This window comes from Zootermopsis nevadensis, unplaced genomic scaffold (genome assembly GCF_977971745.1).
Source record: "Zootermopsis nevadensis isolate Lab colony 2312 unplaced genomic scaffold, Znev_1.0 Znev_ptg000003l, whole genome shotgun sequence".
NCBI lineage: Eukaryota > Metazoa > Arthropoda > Insecta > Blattodea > Termopsidae > Zootermopsis > Zootermopsis nevadensis.
This window is the reverse complement of record NW_028259135.1, coordinates 13,620,803-13,641,020: the sequence shown is the minus strand read 5'-3', so window position 1 is coordinate 13,641,020 and position 20,218 is coordinate 13,620,803. Positions and strand designations below refer to the sequence as shown.

The 20,218-nt window shown below is 40.5% G+C and overlaps 2 protein-coding genes across 4 annotated transcripts in view; one reads left to right on the top strand and one right to left on the bottom strand.

The window, feature by feature from the left end:
• The window catches only part of LOC110837606 (uncharacterized), a 94,577-nt gene that overhangs the window by 55,133 nt on the left and 19,226 nt on the right, over positions 1-20,218 (top strand). The window lies entirely within an intron of this gene.
• Positions 1,837-14,801, bottom strand: LOC110827384 (protein yellow). 3 transcript variants are annotated; one of them, XM_022059000.2, is made up of 6 exons: positions 14,670-14,801; positions 6,604-6,813; positions 5,876-6,051; positions 4,871-5,596; positions 4,321-4,553; positions 1,837-2,186 (listed from the first exon to the last, which is right to left on the bottom strand). In XM_022059000.2, exons 2-5 carry the CDS (start codon positions 6,803-6,805, stop codon positions 4,326-4,328), a joined length of 1,332 nt encoding a protein of 443 aa, XP_021914692.1. In that variant the 5' UTR covers positions 6,806-6,813; positions 14,670-14,801; the 3' UTR covers positions 1,837-2,186; positions 4,321-4,325. The 3 variants fall into 3 exon arrangements, with proteins under 3 accessions (XP_021914692.1, XP_087198701.1, XP_021914683.1); XM_087342575.1 differs by lacking the exon at positions 1,837-2,186 and adding an exon at positions 2,688-3,642; XM_022058991.2 differs by lacking the exon at positions 1,837-2,186 and having other exon boundaries at positions 2,688-4,553.

Genomic DNA, 20,218 nt, shown 5'->3' with positions numbered 1-20,218 from the left:
CGTGGCGAACGGCGGAGAAAGCCGGGTCACGCAGAGCGATGCCCCAGCGGCCCTGCGCTGCGTCCACCACATGCGTTCGCCACGTCTGACAACACAGATTATGGCTCGCATTAACCCCGCAGTGTTCTGTGTGAGTGTGAAACGTACTTTTTCACTCCAAGGAAAGAACAGAGGGTTAATATTTGAGCCCAAGAAAGATTAAATAAGACGGAGTGGAGGAGCTTCATCGTTAGTACAATTCAGGAAATATTGTTACGGTGATAAAATGATGGACGAGATGTACTGGATATGTCGAGAGTAAGGAACAGAAGGCGAAATGCGTATAATGGTGTGGTCTGCAAACGTAACTGATGTTTGTTTTACAGTTGTATGATTCGAGTGACGTTTAAGACACATTTGGAATAATTAATTTAATTTAATTGTACGGTGAAAACGTGTGTGGCTGAGGTGTACCGATTTCATTGTCTAGAAACAACAGCACTATTGGTAAATTTTAACCTGTCTGGTTTCCCAGACTTCGAGCAACCACAGTTTGGCAAACGTTAATGCTGCGATTTGCGCTTAAGTGAGAGTCGAAGACAAATCATTGATATCGGAAAGTTAGCTTATTGGCAGTGCATCATATTCCGTACTTCACCATGAGTCAGTAACTTCCAAAGTGAATTAATAGGTCCATTTAACGACTTTGTTTCAAGTCTATGGATGCGAAGGTGATTGATTATTTTTGATGGAAATGGACAATATTGGAGAGGAAGTGACCGTGGTGTATTAAAATTGAATATGCCGGCGATGTTAGCCACGAGTTACAGAAAACCCATGAGATAATCTCGATCATAAGAAGCTGAGCCCAGTCCGAGTTTCGAATCGGAGATCTGGAAGAATGTTAGGCTGTTTACCGCGATTCCAACTGCTCTGTACGGACGGTAGGAGGAACAAGACTTAGAAGATTAGGTAATGAGAGAGAATAAAATTGATTGAAAATTTTAGGAAATAGGAAAATTGTGCGAGGAATAATGGGATGAAGATAAACAAGAATCATGAGCAAAGAGAAGATGCAGAACAGAAACAAGGGGAAAAAAACCAAGAAGAAAAAACAGTAACAGCAAAAAAGCTAACGGGAAAGTTTCGTCGCGTTGTTAATACGCTGCAAATGAAGTGAGAGAGACAGCCACCGAGCAAGAAATTGCAATTGTCGGGTCTCGGAAGTGACGACTGTGGAGTCAAGGCACTGTGCGTGCGCCGAAAGAGCTTATCACGAACTGGCACAATTAGTGCAGCAGCACTGATTTCCCATCTTATTCTAACACATTGTTTTGTAGAGAACTTAAAAAATGTTCTGGCAGCTACTGTTCTTAGCGAAGCTTGAATCTTATCTTTCGTTCGTCTCGTTCAAGTACAAAAATATATAAAAGCCTGGCGGAACTTTACATTTTAATGCCACGTCTCCAATTCCCCTGGTTTGGTTCCTTTTGTAAGCAATTTTGCGTTGAAAACCTGGAAGACAATCTCCTTCGCAGGCTTAAGCGCAGAGGAGTAGATAGCATTGACGTGGATATTAAAGAAATGGGGTGTGAAGTGGACTGGATTAAGGTGGCTCAAGATAGGGCTCGCTGGCGAGATATTGTAAATATGGTTCCATAAAAGGCGCTACCAGCTGAGCGATTATTATTTTCTTAAGAATGGTTCTGCTCCGTGGAGTTTGTGAATTACTCGGGAAAGGCATTATCTGTATAAATTAGAGCAGAGTCCTTGCTTCATTGCTTCGATTCGAATAGACTCTGTGATTAATTAGTGGCAGTGAATTGACAGGAATCGGCAAAGCGGCTGATGCAGTGATTAAGCACTTATATGCTTTGGTTTAATAACTTCTATAATCATGTTTATAAAGAGTTGAATACATTTTAATTTTTGTAATTTTTTAAGTTATGAAAGAAGTTGCGTTGCATGTACCAATACTGAGACACAAAATAATGCGAGACGCATGAATTTTACGTTGTAATTAAGTGATGATAACTCTACCTCCTTTGAGATGCAGTTGTGTCGTTATTAGCCATGAGTTTCTGTTTTTTCATGCATAAAAATTACCAGTTGCTGGTCCTCGTTCATTGGTTCTATTTAGAGTTTGTTCTACTTCTTCAGACGTCACGGATTTTGACCTCTGGTCTGTTTCCGATTCATAATTAGTTCTGAAACAAAGAATCGGCAAATTCATCTAGCGACAAAGGACAACATGAATTTTTCTCATAGTTTTGCTCCAACTACTCCAGGCAAGTTCGGAGATAGTGCGTTAAAATTGGATATCGTCGCTTTTTCCCCACACTTTTTATATTTAAAAATCCCAAGTTCACAAATATTATGTCATTAGAAATTGTGTAACAGTTAAACCACACAACACAGAAGGACGCATGCTTCGACTCGGATTCGAAACCGCAATCCGAGATCTCTGAAAGTCCAAGATCATATTAACCTTTAACCGCTCTCAAAGTTTATTTTTGTCTCGTAACTACAGAATTAACTTATTTGTATGAAATTAAAAATCTGTTGTAGGAACATTAACACGAAGACCTTGGCATAGTAAGACTGTAGTCCTCTTTTGGCCACAAAATTGAACAAATTTACTGCATGGAAAACAATGCAGTATGTAGCTGTGATTGAAAGGTTTTGAAATGAAACAGGCAAGCCACTGATTCTGTAGATCTGTTCGTTTATTCAAAGAAGTTATTCCATTCTAATGACAAAGATTGGGGGGTAACTCTGATTCGTGTCTTATGTTTTTCCATTGTTTCTTTATAATAAAAAACCTCTCGTGGTTTCAGAAACCAATTTAAGCATTTGTAAATACAATTATACACGAGCATTTAAAACGTTTTACAGGACTTCGTGATATATGAGCTTATTCATAGCCGCAGCAGCTATGCTGCTTAAAGTTAAGATTTGATTCTAAATCCAATAACTTAACAAGCGATTTTTAAAAGTTATCAGCTTTATTTGGGAAAATTTTACATTTGCGAATACTTAAATATTAGCACAAAAGTATTCTATTTTATTTAATTATCAAAGTTTTCTGCCAGACCATCGAAGTTTTAACAATTTATCAGTATTACAAGACTTACCATAAAAATCATTTATCAGGCAGTGACTGACAGCAGCCATTTTTAAACCTGTTGCTGTAGGTCATTAAACAGTTAATATAAGTAATTTAAATTCTGTGTATACGGGGTTATCACAGTCAAATTTACATTTATAAAGTGACGTTTTTAATTTTTTTTTCTGTTTAAATAATTTACATCTGTATACGTTTATTGACCTGAGGTGGGCCACTACTCAAGCTGTTTTATATTTGGAATAAAATCAGCAATTGGGTGCGACACTTTAAGTCCTGGAAAGGTGCAACATTTAAATCCAGTACAGGCAAATGCCAGTATTTGTTACGGTAAGCCCATGTAACACATTTTAATTTTTAGCCGAATTAACACAATACAATAAACAAGGCAGTTAGGTAAAGGCTAACGTGTTAGTAGTCGCAGCCTCTGAACAGATAGCGAACAGAGATTGTGTTAATATCAGAGCAATAATAATGACTACAGGATGAATGACAATGAGCATGTCCGCAGAAGTGAGGCATCAAGGTCAGCTTCAAGGCTGAAACAGTAAATATGAACGTTCAGGCAATTTCCTATGAAAAATGCTGATGTAACTAATAACACCGAAAGTTCAGTACCGCCCATGCCGAAATCTGTTGGTAGAAACGATCTTTAGCCAGTTACATCGACCACTTAGTTCTACAACCTAGTTCTCTTAAGGTATATTTTGATCATATCACTCGACTAACCCATCGTAACCACCTTGAGTTAACTGTTATAAGAATACTCTGTGACTTGTGACAGAATAGTGCCTTGAAATTAAGCCACAACTGCTTCCATCCACATTATTTCAAATTCATTTGTCATTCTATCATTTGACGTCATACGGTCTGGCTCACCGACAGCGTCGTTAAACAGTAAATAAGTAAGTAACAGGAGATAAACTGCAAAAGATTTATTTCGCTGCTGTAAGAGCATTTCTTGTCAGTTCCAAAACAGTATCTTGGGTGCATACGTGTTCTGTCTCGAATAAGCAAATTTCTTAGGCCTGCAATGTATTTATGAATTTTAGTTTGATTTTTTACTGGCATTCTATCGACAATATCAGAACTGTGCTAAATGGGGAACTTAACATTAATAAGATACCATGTTACATGTCATTAGTGTAATAACATTATTGCCGTTAACAGTTTGCTCTCCGAGACTCGCCACGCCGCCATCCCTGCACGTCACACACCTGTCCTAAGCGAACACGATTGGCGTGTACCCTGGTTTAGGCGCGTTCTGCGTCACGGAGACGTAGGACGCGGAAGTTCGGGCGGCACAGCTCGTGCCTTTGACGAGTTCCGCGACCGGCGCCCTCAGGATCCTGTAGTTCACCTCGTCGTGGTTCACGTTATTGACCATCAGGTTCTGAAACCTAGATGTCAGCGCCCACACCCACTCCTTGCCTGAGCGGTCTCGAATCACCTGAAAATATAGGATGGGAGACATTGGCCAATAATCATGCTGCTGCTTGGTTGGTTGATCAGTTTTGTATTGAAGCCTTTGTTACGTATGCGAAACTTAATCGTTTTTGACACGTCACTAACTACTTAATTAACTCCCTTCTTGATGAGAAGTTCTCTATCATTTATGGAACCGAAGATTCATTACTGTATTTACAAAATCCCCCCCCGGCCCCCAACCTGAACCACAGTTTAGTAAGTACCGTTAAATAAGCTACGGCAACGTATTTAAGTCGCCCTTTTGTTAGACTGTCAAGATTCAGAAACATTGAATCGTACCTTTAAACCACTGGCAAACTGAAATTTGACGTCATCCCGGTCCAGTTCCACAATGTTGTTTTCATTATAGGGTAGTCGTGGGTTCCAGCAGTTGAGCGAATTCTTGGACAAGACGTTGAAGAAGAGAGCAGCACCTTCGCCATCCATAGCAGAAGGAGCTGATTGGCTTGGGCGCGTGCCTTGAGAAACATAGAACTCTTGAGGAACAGCGTTAACGTTATCTTGGAAATTAGATTCGTTTCGTAGGACTGCTGTCGATACCCACGATTCTCGAACACTTGCTAGGCTGTGAAAGTACAGAGTTTTGTCTTTCTTCTTGTCATTCTGGGGAGGAGACAGCCCGAGGCCAAGTACACCGTCCATCAAGTCGAACTGCGCGTTGTTGATATCGAAGTGTCCGTTCAGAGGGTAAGGGAAGAAGTAGTTACTGACTACTCGCCAGGATTTCTCTCTGTGTGCATCAACAACAATTAGACCAAAGCCGGTGACGTCGGCTATGTAGGCGAAAGACTCCCTGCATTTTCCGTTCGCATCGAGGATGTCAGCCACAATTGTGGCCAAAATGGAGTGATCCCGAAGGACGCTGTCCGGTATTCGATATCGTAGCAGCAACTTCTTGTTCTTCAGGTTAAATACGAGGACCTGTGGCTGGCATATGCGTTTTCTTTGGGAAAAGATGTTGACCACACCACTGTCCAGCACCCATAATCGACCACATTGGTCAACCTGTAATAGACACAAAACATTAGGGCTAATCCCTCTTTGCTGCCTCAATCATCAGGGCGAAGAGTCTGTGAAGATTGTTGTTTGTTGGGTTGTGACATTGTATAGTCTTGGAGGTGTTTATCGGCTTTCAGGAGTAAAACATCGCCCCCGCCCCCATCTTCTGGGTAGGAATGTTGATAAATGCGATACGTTTCTTCGAAATGATTATAACCATATTAATTAAGTCTGTTTAGAATACCAGCACAGACAGCTGGTATTAGTTATGCGTAAAGCACTGACCTGGATTCTGAACACTGATGTGATACCGTCGCAGGAGCCCTCTCTGTGCCAGCTCCAGTCCGGGTACGGTGACAGTAATTGGCGGCCTTCTTCGGAGCGGACCACTGTGGTGAGTGTTGCTGGCACGCCGGGGCTGAAGCGCGGAATTGTCACAAACACTTGGTCCTCGCCGGTACCTGCACATTACACAAGCTGATTCAGCACAAATGCTTTGACTATGGCGTGGTTTTATAAAAGTGACCCAGGGAACAAGACCAACTCTGTTTACGGTATATGACTCGGTATGAATCTTCCTCCCTTGTTGTCAGACGACAGAAACATGCCCAGTTTTCGAAGCATCGTGTTTAAAAAAAAGTATGACGTTGGACAATGTCAGAATAATTATTATCTTTATGATATAATTTATTGGTCTTTATTCCTTTTGCAACGAGATTCGGTGAATCCTTTGTTCTGGAGTTTTATGTAATTCCAATTGGCTGATATTTTGTATTATCACATTACACTAAAATGTAAATATTCAAACAAAATACGCTCGTTAACACAATCTACAAAGAATGTTCCAGGGCTTTAACCGGCTAGTGTTTCTTGCAGAAGGCGTGGCAGCCGATAACGCTCCCGGAATTCGAACTGGGTACTTCTCGTCTAAAATTATCGTACACCATGAGACAGGTTGCGTGCGAAGGACGGGTGACGACGGTTCAGCGGCTAGAGTTGTCCGGTGCACTCACCCTGCTGCCAGCTGTCCACGTCTAGGGGATACGAGTTGCCAGGAATGTAGGCCCTTGTCTTGATTAACACGTCTCTGGCGGACTGACTAGAGAAAGTGAATTCCACATCCTTCCACTCGTAGAGCACTTCCAGTAGTCTCGCGGCCCGCGTGGGGTTCGTGGATCCCAGGAACAACAGCATCAGTACCGATAGCACTGACATGGTTCTCACTTAAGATAAAAAAAGAAAGAAAGAAAAAGAAAACATCGTAAATATCTGTCTCGGAAGGTGGAGACTTGTTTTTTATATCCTGAAAAACCCAGCAAGAATAAAATAGTTCCCACCGTCTGCATGTTTGGACTTTTTAAAACAAATTTAAGTTATTTCTTACGGTTGCTTACAGTCGGAAAGGAAACATACGCCTTGTTGCTATTTTTAGCTGTAGATTAAATTTTCCGGTAATATAAATGTTATATTTTCAGGCATCCTACGTTAAGTGGCTCATCTGAAACTTCAATCTTAACGTTTTGCGCAGATGCTATGTTGGTATTTCCGTTCAAAAACAAGTTTACGCGTTGGTATCCCAGAATGTTCTTCCCTTTAGGTCTTCTGCGTAAAATTTTATATCTGTTTCTGTTATGTCTTTTCTGTGCTACATCACCCACTAATATCGTCCTCCTGTTGGTGACATTTTATTTTATTTTATTTAGTGTTCTGTCTGACGACAGGTCCATATGAACAGGATCCTTCCATCCTTTTCTCGGACTGGGACTTGTTCATATACGTTCTTGGCAGATGATCCAGAAGTGGTTTGCCATTGCCTTCTTCTGTGTGTGAATGGAGTAATTGTTGGGATGCCACGGAGGAAAACTCCGTGTTGCCTAGACCACGGCCTTGCCCAACACAAGTTATAAATTCGGGCATATGTAACATTATTTTAAAATTAACAAGAAACGTATTTTGATGTACTAGGAGCTTCATCTCTCGCCAGGACTGGCTTGTCTCGGAGTAAATATAGTTTAGTAATAAATTTACAGACTACTAGTTTGTATGTGGACGACGTCATGACGAGACTGAGGGTACCTGCAGATCCTTGGAAATGTCTTTGCTGTTTTATTTGTCGGCGGGTCGGGAAAGGCAGAAAATTGCTGTTCTGTAACACAGAAACTGCAGCTGTGCTATTGTTTTAGGCGGTAAAGAACGTTGTACGAGTGTAGGATCTTTAAGTGTTATTTGTTGTAAGACATTTAAGAAACTGCCGTCTTTTGCTGTTGTGACTCTTATAAAATAACAATGTGGTGGCTCTTTGAAATGTATATTTGCTTTTCTGATTGATAAATATAAGTGATGAACCCTATTGGTTATGTAGCGGTACTTAAATTATAATATTTTTATTGAGATTATAGGAAGGTTAAGTATAGGTAGGGGCGAAGCAGCCTGCAGCAGACAGAAATATTAAACGTTCATCTTCCGATATCCGCTGAAGAATCGCAGAAGTCTGCAGCTAAGGCAACGCGTTATGGGCTGTTGGAGCTGCCTGTATCTTGCCCGCCATGGTTGATCTCGAACTCTTTCTAACGGAATTTCTCGTGTCAGTGAGTAATTAAAGGATGGAAATTAAATGCTGAAGTTAATTTTATAACACTGCTTACCTGGCGACTTCATTCTTGTAAAGGCACTTCTACACCTTCCGAGTGATGTTTCGTGAAACCATAACATTGCAGGTGGTAACAATAGAAAACCGTCTGAAAGTTGCTTATTAGTGCCAAAACCGAAACCACCGCTGAGCTCCGCGTTCCACCTGACGCGCGGTTATTGAACTGCATCCGTTCAGATCTGTGTACGTACGAAGATTTCTGTTTTCTGGGTTGTTGCGCTATGTAGTCTGGTCGATGTTAACCAACGTTTCAGAGGTCATACTGCCTCCATCATCAGAGTATGAAGATTTCTGTCTTCTGGGTTGTTGCGCTGTGTAGTCTGGTCGATGTTAACCAACGTTTCAGAGGTCATACTGCCTCCATCATCAGGGCGATGAGTATGAAGATTTCTGCCTTCTGGGTTGTTGCGCTGTGTAGTCTGGTCGATGTTTACCAACGTTTCAGAGGTCATACTGCCTCCATCATCAGGGCGATGAGTATGAAGATTTCTGTCTTCTGGATTGTTGCGCTGTGTAGTCTGGTAGATGTTTACCAACGTTTCGGAGGTCATACTGCCTCCGTCATCAGGGCGATGAGTATGAAGATTTCTGTCTTCTGGGTTGTTGCGCTGTGTAGTCTGGTCGATGTTTACCAACGTTTCAGAGGTCATACTGCCTCTGTCATCAGGGCGATGAGTATGAAGATTTCTGTCTTCTGGGTTGTTGCGCTGTGTAGTCTGGTCGATGTTAACCAACGTTTCAGAGGTCATACTGCCTCCGTCATCAGGGCGATGAAGATTTCTGTCTTCTGGGTTGTTGCGCTGTGTAGTCTGGTAGATGTTTACCAACGTTTCGGAGGTCATACTGCCTCCGTCATCAGGGCGATTCATTACACTACAGCTCAACAACCCAGAAGACAAAAATCTTCATACTAACCGCTGTGAGAACCTCAAATCATACTGTGTACGTACCTTTCACTTCAGTCTATAAACTTATAGCATCTGCTGTACAATATCAGCCACATTCGAAGTGCCCTTGACCATGAATGAGTCGCTGTAGTCGTGAGGTCAGCGGAATTATATTCGGCTCTTACTTTACGCTGTAGCATCTGTCACAGTGCTTAAGATTTTATGTTCTCACAGCAGCGAGTATGGAAGTTCCTGTCTGCTGGCATGTTGCACGGTGTAGTCTGGTAGAAGTTTACCGAGGTACCTGCTGCTTCAATAACCAGGGTAATGAGTTCTGAACGTTGTCGAGATTAACTAGTAGATATCTATAATCGGTTGACTTTCAGCCGTTTTTGAATGTCTGATTCTGCTTTTGGCGAAGAATAAATTACAGGCAGTGAGCGAGTACCTGCCTGTATGGACTGATCACCATTATGATGTAAGCACGTTCACCCTGACCTCTAACTTATACAAAGACGTAAATGTCAGCGATGCTGACGAAAATACATTTACATATACTGCCTTAAGCAGATAGAGTAACATTTCTATGTTTCACAGAAAATTTAAATACCGATTTTCAGTTCCTCCAACTGTATGTAAGTAAATTTCACAGCGTCTCACAAGTAGCCATGTCTCGTACTCACACAATGAACACGTACAATTTAATATTTGACGATAATCATCGGCTACCAGTGTCGTCTGTCTAATTGACTTTGTGGTGCAGTGTATTCTCTGCTGCTCATTGACATATTCTACTTTATATTCTGTAAGGATTCTTTGAACGTCTTACATCATGCAGAACATTGTCAACCAGTGTTCCGAAACCGGTGCACCGCCACAAGGTTTCAAATGTGCTACAAAATTTTATAAAATTACATATTTGCACGTTATAATTAGAAAAATGCAATATCTTATATTTCTTAATTACAGTTCGTTAGCGCACAGATATTAGCGTCCTTTGACAACTGGCGGTCGTCCTATCATTAGGGTGTCGTGCGTTGAAGTCTCTGACGAATGAGAAGTCGAAATAGTTTGCGTATTTGATAACATATTTAATATAAAAATGTTTTTGTATGTATCTTAAGGAGCCATATTTAAGTAGTAGTAAAGGATGACATTTAATTTAGATTTGTTTTGCAAGCTGGCGCCACGGCGTTGTCTTAAAAGCAAAGGTGGCACGTAGTTCCAGGTTGAAAGAAAAGAGCATGAGGCTGTTCTCATTGTTATTTTATGGTGGATTTACACTTTTAAATGCAGAATTAAGCGATCAAGATCCCACAAAGAACGAACAAATCATGGAAAGCCGTCTCACTTATAAACAGGCTGCGATATTCGAATGATGGTCATGGTCTCGGCCTTCAGTTCACAGGAAACCCAATGACACAGGATGATAATCGCGGATACGCATTTGCTGTGAAGTTCGGAATCTTATTAAGAGTTATGCGAACATGAGACATCCGAACACCTGGTCAACCAGTTAGAAGACTTCCCATCATCTAGCATTCAGCTGTTAGATTTCTTCTAAAATACTTGCATGAATCACACTACCTGACTATGGATAAGAGTATCTATTGTAGTCCTGAAGCTCGGCTAATGGTTTTTAATCGATTCTATTAAGCTTCGATATAAAGAAAGTCCAAATGGATGTTATTTAAGCGGTAATTGGACCCCCTGCTTCTTGAATCCAGTTCAGCTATAACTCGTCACTGTTCATACCAAGCGAGGTCTGTGCATGTGTATAAAAGCTGAATGTGCTTGCTTGTTAAAGCATAGTGAGTTTTCTTGTAAGTAATTTCGTCGTGGGTTGGAATCCCGCCCATATGTGACTGTCTGCAATTTTCTCTACTTATTGTTCTTTTTCTGTCCATGTATAACTTCAAACCTGTTCCTACTCCATACAAAGCTTTAGAATGGTCGCCATGTAACTCTGGGTTTGTAAGGAAATGCCATTTCCGGGTGTATCTTCGTCTGTTCCGGTTTTCAAGTGGGTAATCGGTTTTCTGAATAATAATTTAGCTTTGTCAAAAATAATCTGGAAAATTTATTACTATTTTTTTTTGTAAAAAATAAGAGAAGGAAAACAAATACGTCAGTAGAATGACATCCAGTCACCTGAAAATGATAGTAGAGTCAAGCACCGAAACATTGAGTGTGCCAGATATGACTCAGACTGAGGTCCAACACAATATTCGAACGTGTGAATACAAGAAAACGAACAAAAATGAGTAGGGATTAGTCGTGAAACGTTAGACGTGCTGTTTCAGCTCAAGCATATTTTCATCTCAAGGTGGCCATGTTTGATTTGGTCAGTGTGCAGAACAGGATATACAATATATTCATTTGCCAAGACCTGATAGGTACAGAGCTGCAAAGTCACCTTTCATTCATTAGTGTTGTTAATATTGGTCACCAGATCCTGTTACGGAGTAAATAATGTTTGGCCCACCTGGATTTAATACAAATGTTCTTAAAGAATAATTTACTGCGCCGTCTTATGCCTTTGAAACTCGTCTAAATAATACTTAAAAAGTCAGTTCTTACGACAAAGAAAACATATCTCGTTTCTGTTACAAAGACTCTTTACAATTCATTATTCTCAGTCATCCTGATATTCAAAGCCATATAGCCATTGCAGTTGAAAGAGAGTTGTGAAATAACCACAGAAATGATAAACAAATTTTCTCGAATTGGCTGTATTGTTATTTTGTTCAGCGGTAACTCTCTGGACTTGTGTTACAGGGGAACACGCTTAAAATCCCACTTTTGTTATAGAGGATTTCGTTGTTTTCTTCAGTCTCATAGAAATGCGTCGAAAACATCCATGACCTCGCGGTATGGGACGAGTCATTTCCGTTCTGGGCGCTGTAAGAACTTAAAACTACATTACAACGAAGACTGTAATTTCAAAATCAGTTCACTTTGTTAGTTAACTTTTCTTCTTTGAACAAGCCTCGTCTGTCTTAGACTGTACTTTTTTTAAAATAAACTTTGCTCTGCTTTTTAGATCGACTTAGCTCGCAAATGTTCAGCTTTTGCATCGCACCGCGGATTCAGTCGATCATTCTGCCCACTAGAAGATGTTCGAGAATTTGCGTTTTTTTGCATTTCCTTTACAGCGGTCGTGTGCCATTGTCCATTTTTCTCCGTCATCATTCTCCATTTACAACTAAATTCTTGTTCCGTGCGCAACATGATGCCGTTGAACGATTTCACGGTTGTTAAAAGCCCCGTTTTAAGCCAGCATTTCTTTTTAATGCTTACTCTATAAAGTGTATTATCAGATAGTATAATGTTTCATCTCATATTCAATTCTGAGGCAGAGGAGCACTTAGTATGGCATATTTACTGTGACGTTTCGAAGTTGTTTGGCTGGAAATATGCCAGTCAAAGACGCTCTCACATTTCGACTTCACAGGTTTAGAATTCAGACGAGTTCTCTAATTTTATCTGTGGTTTACTTAACGACACAGTCAGTAACTGAGACTACATAACGTTGGATGTTAGAGATGTAGGCCCACACCTGCCCCTTTCCAAGTCCTTACAAACTTAGCGTTCATGATAATATTAGGACTCAACAACATTAAACCATAAAAAAATAAAATTAAATGTAGATCTCATTCCACGATATGCAGAGTGATTCAGAGGTCTAGTTAAGGAGGTATTTGGGAGATAATTTGGAGCAAAACTTGTTTTGTTTTTTTAGATTTCACACCGTTCCCGAGTGACGACGTTTTTACGTTGATTAGCTTGCATTTCATTAACTTTATCACATGTAAAAAGGAATTTTTCATAACTTATCCATGTTTGTTATTTTCCACATAAAACATGTTTATATACCATTTGTGAAACTTTTATGATCGATTTTCAGACTGGATTTCACGTGCCTTTCTTCAGTTATGTATGAGTTATTGACAAACTAAAAGTTAAATATAGGTAGGTATTTTCTCTACTGGTCCTAGAACACAACATATTCATGTATTTCTACAGAGACGTCACATTCTAACGTTTATATTTTTATAAACCAGCTTAGTGTAGAATTCTCCTACAAACTAATATTTATATCACCGTCAGAAAATTATGAAGAAGAATTTTGGATATGACGTCAGTTACCGACTAAACGATAGTCATCATGATTAATTGCAGGGAATAAATAACTCTTGGAGGTTATTAACTAATACGACACCTAAATGAAATACCCGCTCTTCGTCCGCATTTTTCTTAAAGCGGACTGTATTAAAGTTATTACATTTTTATAAGAATATCACGTGCTTTTTAAATAGAAACTAATTTTATGTTTATGTGGTAGATGAATCTTCTACATGCTTAGTAAACTCCATAAACTACGCACATAATAACCTGACAATTAACCCCTTACCTGACATACGAAAATTAAAGAACTAGGAATTAAAAATATATTCCTGTAATTAAATTCAGGTTCTAAAAATTAAAAGATGTGACATCTCGTTCCTTTTATATCATTCATCGATGTGTCATCACGTAATAATAAGTATTATAAAAACCAACTAAACCTCTATGCATTAGACCGTGTATAAATACCTAGCAGCTACCAGACAAACAGGACGGAAGAAACGGTGGAAAAGGGTTTTATGTTGCACGTGTAGCCTGTTAACAACAACTACTCGTAACTCCATGGGGTAGAGTCCTTCATGTGAAGGAAAGAATCGCTCAGTTGGTAAAGAAATTCCCCCGTTTTGTATGGAACCCGAAGGAATATTATCTCGTTCACAACAGCCTGTCATTGGTCCTTATCCTTAGTCAGATGAGTCCAGTCCAGACTCTCCTACTCTGTATCCTTGGGCCAGATCTTAATATTCTCCTCCTAGGTTTCCAGTGTGGTCTTTTTGCTTGAGACTCTAACCAGAAAATTTGTACAGATTATTGTGATTAGATGAAGTCTGAGGTTTTCGTGACGGTGACGATAATGATCTGGGTTCTGGCGCCGTTAGACTGGCCGGTAATTAGGTTTGTAAAAGTTGGTTTCTGCCTGCAGTAAACGAACACCAGTGCCAGTGAAGTAGGGGAATCGCAAAGATTCGCTTTAGGGAAACACGCGTAGGCCCACCTCAACTTCTGATACAAATTTGTACTCTTCTTGGCTTGGTTTTGGTGTGTCATTTTTCGTTTCTGGTACATAATCTATCGCCTTTAAGTGCAAGTTTTCCTAGAGTATCTACACACGCGTAAGTCTGGCCAGAGAAAGGATTGAAGTGCGTCTGAAGTGAAATGTGAACGGATCATAATGTGACCACGTGTGGGCCCGCAGGAACATGGACCACTCTTCCTGGTGGCGTTCAGAACACTGCGTCTAGGAATGCGACTCGGCAGTCGCCTCCTGATTGTCATCCCAAACTGCCTGCTTTCTGTTCCGAGGTTCGAAGTAAGGACTGGTGAATGTTAGTGTCGCCCAGCGGAAGAACATCTCACCCGGCTGAAATTCTCACTTGTTCGCTGTTCCCCGTGTAAGAGTTAAGTGTTCGCTTACCTGTGAGTTTGTGCTGGGTTGACGCTCTCCAGGTGCGTGGAAGCAGATGACACCGCGAAGGAGAATGTTAGCAAACTGCGCCCCTGGTACCTAGACCCAGTGCAGGTTATACTTTGTTGGGGGGGAGGGGTTTGTGTGGAGGGGGGGGGGGAGTATGTTGTACAGCCCGAGAGAAAAATTAGCTACGTGTGTGTTCATGTTTTGTTTGGTTTTATCTAAGTCTTGTGGTAGACGTCAGGAAGCGATAGTGGATTGGCATAACTGATAATCGCTGTACAAGAAAGGAAGTGCGAATGAGTCGTAGCTTTATCCTTCTTCTACCACAAGGAACTTGAAAAACGAAGATTAGGCGGTGTTTTCCAACTACAAACGGAGACATCAACACAGCCGAAAGTTAATGTCAAGAGTTTTCTATCCCCTACTTAAAAGTAGTTCAGATTTTATCTTTAGTGTTGAGGTTGAGAATGAGTAGGAGCTATACAGCTTCTCCTCCAAAGTGACTACACGGCGCGTAGTGGGACTGCTTTACTTTTTTTGTCTTTAAATAATGACAGCTTCTTAACTTATTACTCAGTGGGCTTTTGTATCAGTGCTGCTTCAGACTCGTATTCTGAAAGTGCCCATTTTGAATTTCGTAGTTTAACGCTTATCATTCTGCCAAGTATTCCTCATACCCCGCTTTCAGTTTTGGGTCCAGAGGTTAGATATCCTTACTGTACGATTTCGTAGAGTTTTCTTCACTCAGATGGCGTGACAATACCTTGAAATAAGGCGCTGCTGCCCTCGTCCTTCCTGATTGTAACGTACGCCACAGAGCGGAGTTCTTCTTGCGAGACAAATAGCCGATCATCTACTAAAGAAATTCCCTGCCTATAAGAAACCCTGGGTTCATTACTGTGTCCGCAAGAACCTACTCGCCCAGATCCTTTCAATCATTTTTAACAATTAACTGAACGTCGTGGCCGAATGATCATCACGCCTGGTTTGTATGTTGGAAGTTCTGGGTTCGAACTTCGTCCCGGAGACAGACTTACTATCCTGACTGCCTTGCTTTGTGATTTTTCTCAGTAACTGCAGACAAATGTCGGGATCTTCTTATGCCCTTTTATCTCCTACATGGAGCATAAGGGCCTCCATTCAGAGGTTTGCGATATATTTTTTAGACATTTGGTAGGGACTTCTTATAAGAGTGATAAGCCCATCACAAGGCCTCTACCAGAGACATGGGTGAGAAATGGCCGCTAAGTTTTGCTGGCGAAACATTTCGTTCATTCTCGTAAGGTTCTTTTACATGCCGCAAATCTACGACATGGGACCGCCGGCTTTGCTTCCCCTCCGAAGTAAACCGTGCTACGGATTTTTATCGCCCTTAAAAATCCATCGACCTCTACCGGGTTTGAACCCGCAAACCTTGGGTCCAGTCGTGAGCACGCTACCACTAGACCACCCAGGGCGAGAAACACCGGGATAGTACCTTAAATTAAGCCACGACCGTTTCCTTCCAAGTCCCTTTCAACTAATCTTTATTAACTATTTTATAATTTAACGCTGCGTAGTCTTAAGTCGTACGTCGTAACTAAACCATAAACGATATATTGCAATTGTCATACTTTTCTGATCGGCATAACTCAGGTTCTCGTAAAGCGCCCAGTTTGATCTCAGCTACACTGAAAGGGCTTATCCTGGTTTTTTTCATTTTCTCCAGAGCGAATGCATTCATAATACATTGAAATATGCCACGATCGTTTTCCAACCAAAACTTATTTACCTTTTATTATAATTTTCCAGTCATTTCTCCGCCGTTGAAATAGTGTCGTTACATAACTTACGAATAATTGTCATTCATTGTAAGTGCCAGCGGTTATATTTCGTTTCTCCGAAATTCGGTCATGCTGATACTTTATCCGGTTTTCCGCAGAAAGCTTAAAAATTCGGAGATACTGACGTGTACAGCGCCACAGTGGTCGTAACTAGTTTCACGAAAATTAGTCTGTTGATTGCAGTCCTGGAAATGAAGTCTTGTTTGTGCAAGATAATGTAACATTACTTTACAGGAAACCAATGAGGTGAACTGTTAGTGACACAAATTCATTCACCTGCTGTGCTAATAAACCTGCAGAAACATTAAATATTCTCAAGGAAAACGCGATATTGCGTAATAGTTACGCTTTCAAGGTTTTGTTTTGTAAATGCGCATCAAAACAGTCAGCGTGATACACGATTTCTTAAGCTAGTCATATTACTGCCTATTTCTTCATTTAGCAAAAGTTGGATGAAAGTTTTCACCTTAGGACTGAAACTTATGACAGCGATTTTAAAATCTAGCCGCTGTCTTCGTGGAAGACGAGAGATTCTGAGGAAAATTCACAACGCTCACTTTCATTCAAATGCGTTAATGATTGCCATAAGGAGATCAAACATTCAGAATAGTGATTTACACCGGTGGCGCAAAAATAACGTTTAAAAACTGTAAAATTGAACTGCTGAGCGGATTTGATCGAAACCCTGAACGAATAAATCTTCTTGTGCACAAAATTCGTCACGCTCTGCACAGCTTACATGAGTTACGTTAAAATTCCTTTAGCCTTTTGTTTTTGTCTTTTTTAATCTAATGTCTCTTGCGCCACGCGATATTAACGGATTCTGTTTCAGGTTTTTCTTTTAATTAATATTAATTTAAACTTTAAACAAGGATTTACTGTCAGACCGTAGTATGAAAATATTTGGCTTCATGAGCAGAATCCGCCTTAATTTCACACGGGAAACATTACCTTCCTTCCATTACAGATATAACTGAAGACTCACGCGATGACCTCCATTGAGTTCATAGATACTCCTAGCTACAAAACAGTGACCTACTCCAATTTCATACGACTAACTGTACTGCATGTGTAGCCTATGTGAACTTCACTAGGCTTGTAAGATTTGAGGTTTTCACAGCGGTGAGTATGAAGATTTCTGTCTTCTGGGTTGTTGCGCTGTGTAGTTTGGTCGATGTTAACCAACGTTTCAGAGGTAATACTGCCTCCGTCATCAGGGCGATGAGTATGAAGATTTCTGTCTTCTGGGTTGTTGCGCTGTGTAGTCTGGTCGATGTTAACCAACGTTTCAGAGGTCATACTGCCTCCGTCATCAGGGCGATTCATCGCAGTATGACCTCTGAAACGTTGGCTAACATCAACCAGACTACACAGCGCAACAATCCAGAAGACAGGAATCTTCACTAGGCTTACAACGCAAAAGCAAAGGGATAGTTCTTGTTAAAAAATTATCAATCTTAAAACAGTTTAAGATCGTTGGGACGTACAATAATTTAAATTGGATAAAATTTTAAAAAAAGGTTTAATTATTGGATATTATTCTAAGAATTCGACTTAGAAATAGACTTTATACGAAATTTATAACATTAAATATAAAACATACCACTTCTAGATATAGGTTTTATTGTTCTAACGTAAATCAGAAGCTCCTTGAATGAACGCATTAAATGGACATCTGAGCAACAGAGAAATTGACATTGAATCTTCAGAAGTACGGCTTTCTTATCACATAAAAGGAGTACATACAAAATTGTCGTGTATTTCAGTAGAACATATTTCCGGCTCAGATGCTGTAGGAATCGTCCGTGTACATTTATATGAGAAAATGTTGGCGGCCTGCATGACTGAACTGTATCACAGGGTCATTCAGTTTTAACCTCCTTAAATGCATAATCTGCCTTCTTGTTCGTTACTTTCTGAGTAGACTGTACACCCTGGGCTGTTATTTGACTTCAGTTTTTAAATTACCCGAGGTGAGTATCAAGCATAATACATAATATTTGACGGGCATTTTACACGTCGCATTCAGAAGGCTGTTGTCATAAACCCAGTTAACTGTACTAATGAAGATTAATGTCTTCTGGATTGTTGCACCGTGTAGTTTGGAACATGTTTACCGACGTTTCAGAGGTCGGTAAACATCTACCAGACAACTTGGCGCAAACAATCTTCAGACTCACCGCCGTGAAAACCTCAAATCCTACAACTTTAATACTGGCACAGTCCACTCTTTACTGTATTTCCTCTGCTTCTCTTGTTGCTATTTAAAATGCCGTATATTTGTTTCGTGGTTTAATAAAATGAAATTGGTTGGTAGGTTAGACGTCTAGACGAACAGACGACTGATTTTTTGCTTGGTGGAGGGTGTGGCTATGACTAGCTGGCCACTGTTCTCCATTGTAGAAGAAACTAACCAAAGAGCTCGTCTTGTTCCGTGCCTGAAAGAATTCGCTTTATAGGCCTTCCATACTGAAAGTTCAGTATCCATTTTAAGCTAAAGTAACCGTGTTTCGTCTGTTTTTCTTAAAGTACACTAAATAAACTGTACCTAAATAATTAAATGGATTATTTCTTTTATTACACCAGTAACAAACTCTTATTTCACGCTTGTAACTACTTGGATATTAGCATGCATTTTAATAAACCCCGAGAAATGCAATAGAAACGATTTCACTCCTTAACTGAAACACAAAGGTTAATGGACAGTTATAAATAAACAGGAAACACTGGAAATTGTTACTTTGCCACGTAGTTCGTTTTCTGATAACTAAAGGAAGTGGCATCGCAAACGTTTCCTTGTATGTACAATTGTGGTGCCACATGGCGATAAGGCTTATACATAACATACGTGTATCTTTATACAACAGAGTGGAACGAAACGGGGCATAGGAAAATTTCTTATCGCAGACAATTCTTACCTCTCAGACCCTTTAACGAAATTAAATAGAAATGTACTGGTAACATAAATATTATTGAGTTTTAATTAAATCCATACGTGCGCGTAGAACCAAGATCTTAAATTCCGCACCTAAAAGATTATAATGACTATAAACGTGCTGTCTTATATTAGCCTGTCTGTACAAGCCTGCAATACCTAATCATCGTCTCACATTTCGTTTGTCTGTGTCTTTTATAGCATTTATTGCATTGCTATTACATACGAGGTGCGATTGGAAAGTTTCAAGACTGTGTCAATAGAGGGCGAACCGGATGTAGTACGAGCTTCTGCCGCTAGGGGGTGCGGCCTACATTCATAGTGAATCAGTGTGCCAGCCGGCATCATCGAATTAGCATTTGTTTCTTAGTTACGGGCGTTTTGGTAGTGCATTACACCGACCCTCCTGCGATTTCGGAATGGCGTGTGCATCAAGTTTTGCCAAAGACTCGCCAAAACGGCTACGGAAACCTATGAAATGCTAAAGCAAGCATTTGGGGAGTCCGCAATGGGTCGTGCACAAACTTTTGTGTGGCATTCACGTTTTAAAAATGGCCGAACCTCTGTCGATGATGACGAGCGTTCTGGACGACCATCTTCGAGCACAACGCCCGAAAATGTTACGAAGATTCGTCAGGCCATTCACGAAGATCGACGTCGTACCATCAACGACTTGTGCGACATTGTTGGGATAGGCTATGGGACCTGTCAGCTGATTCTAAAGGAAGAACTCCACATGCGACGCATCCTGTCTGAGGACCAGAAGCAGAATGGACTTCTCGTTTATCAGGAGC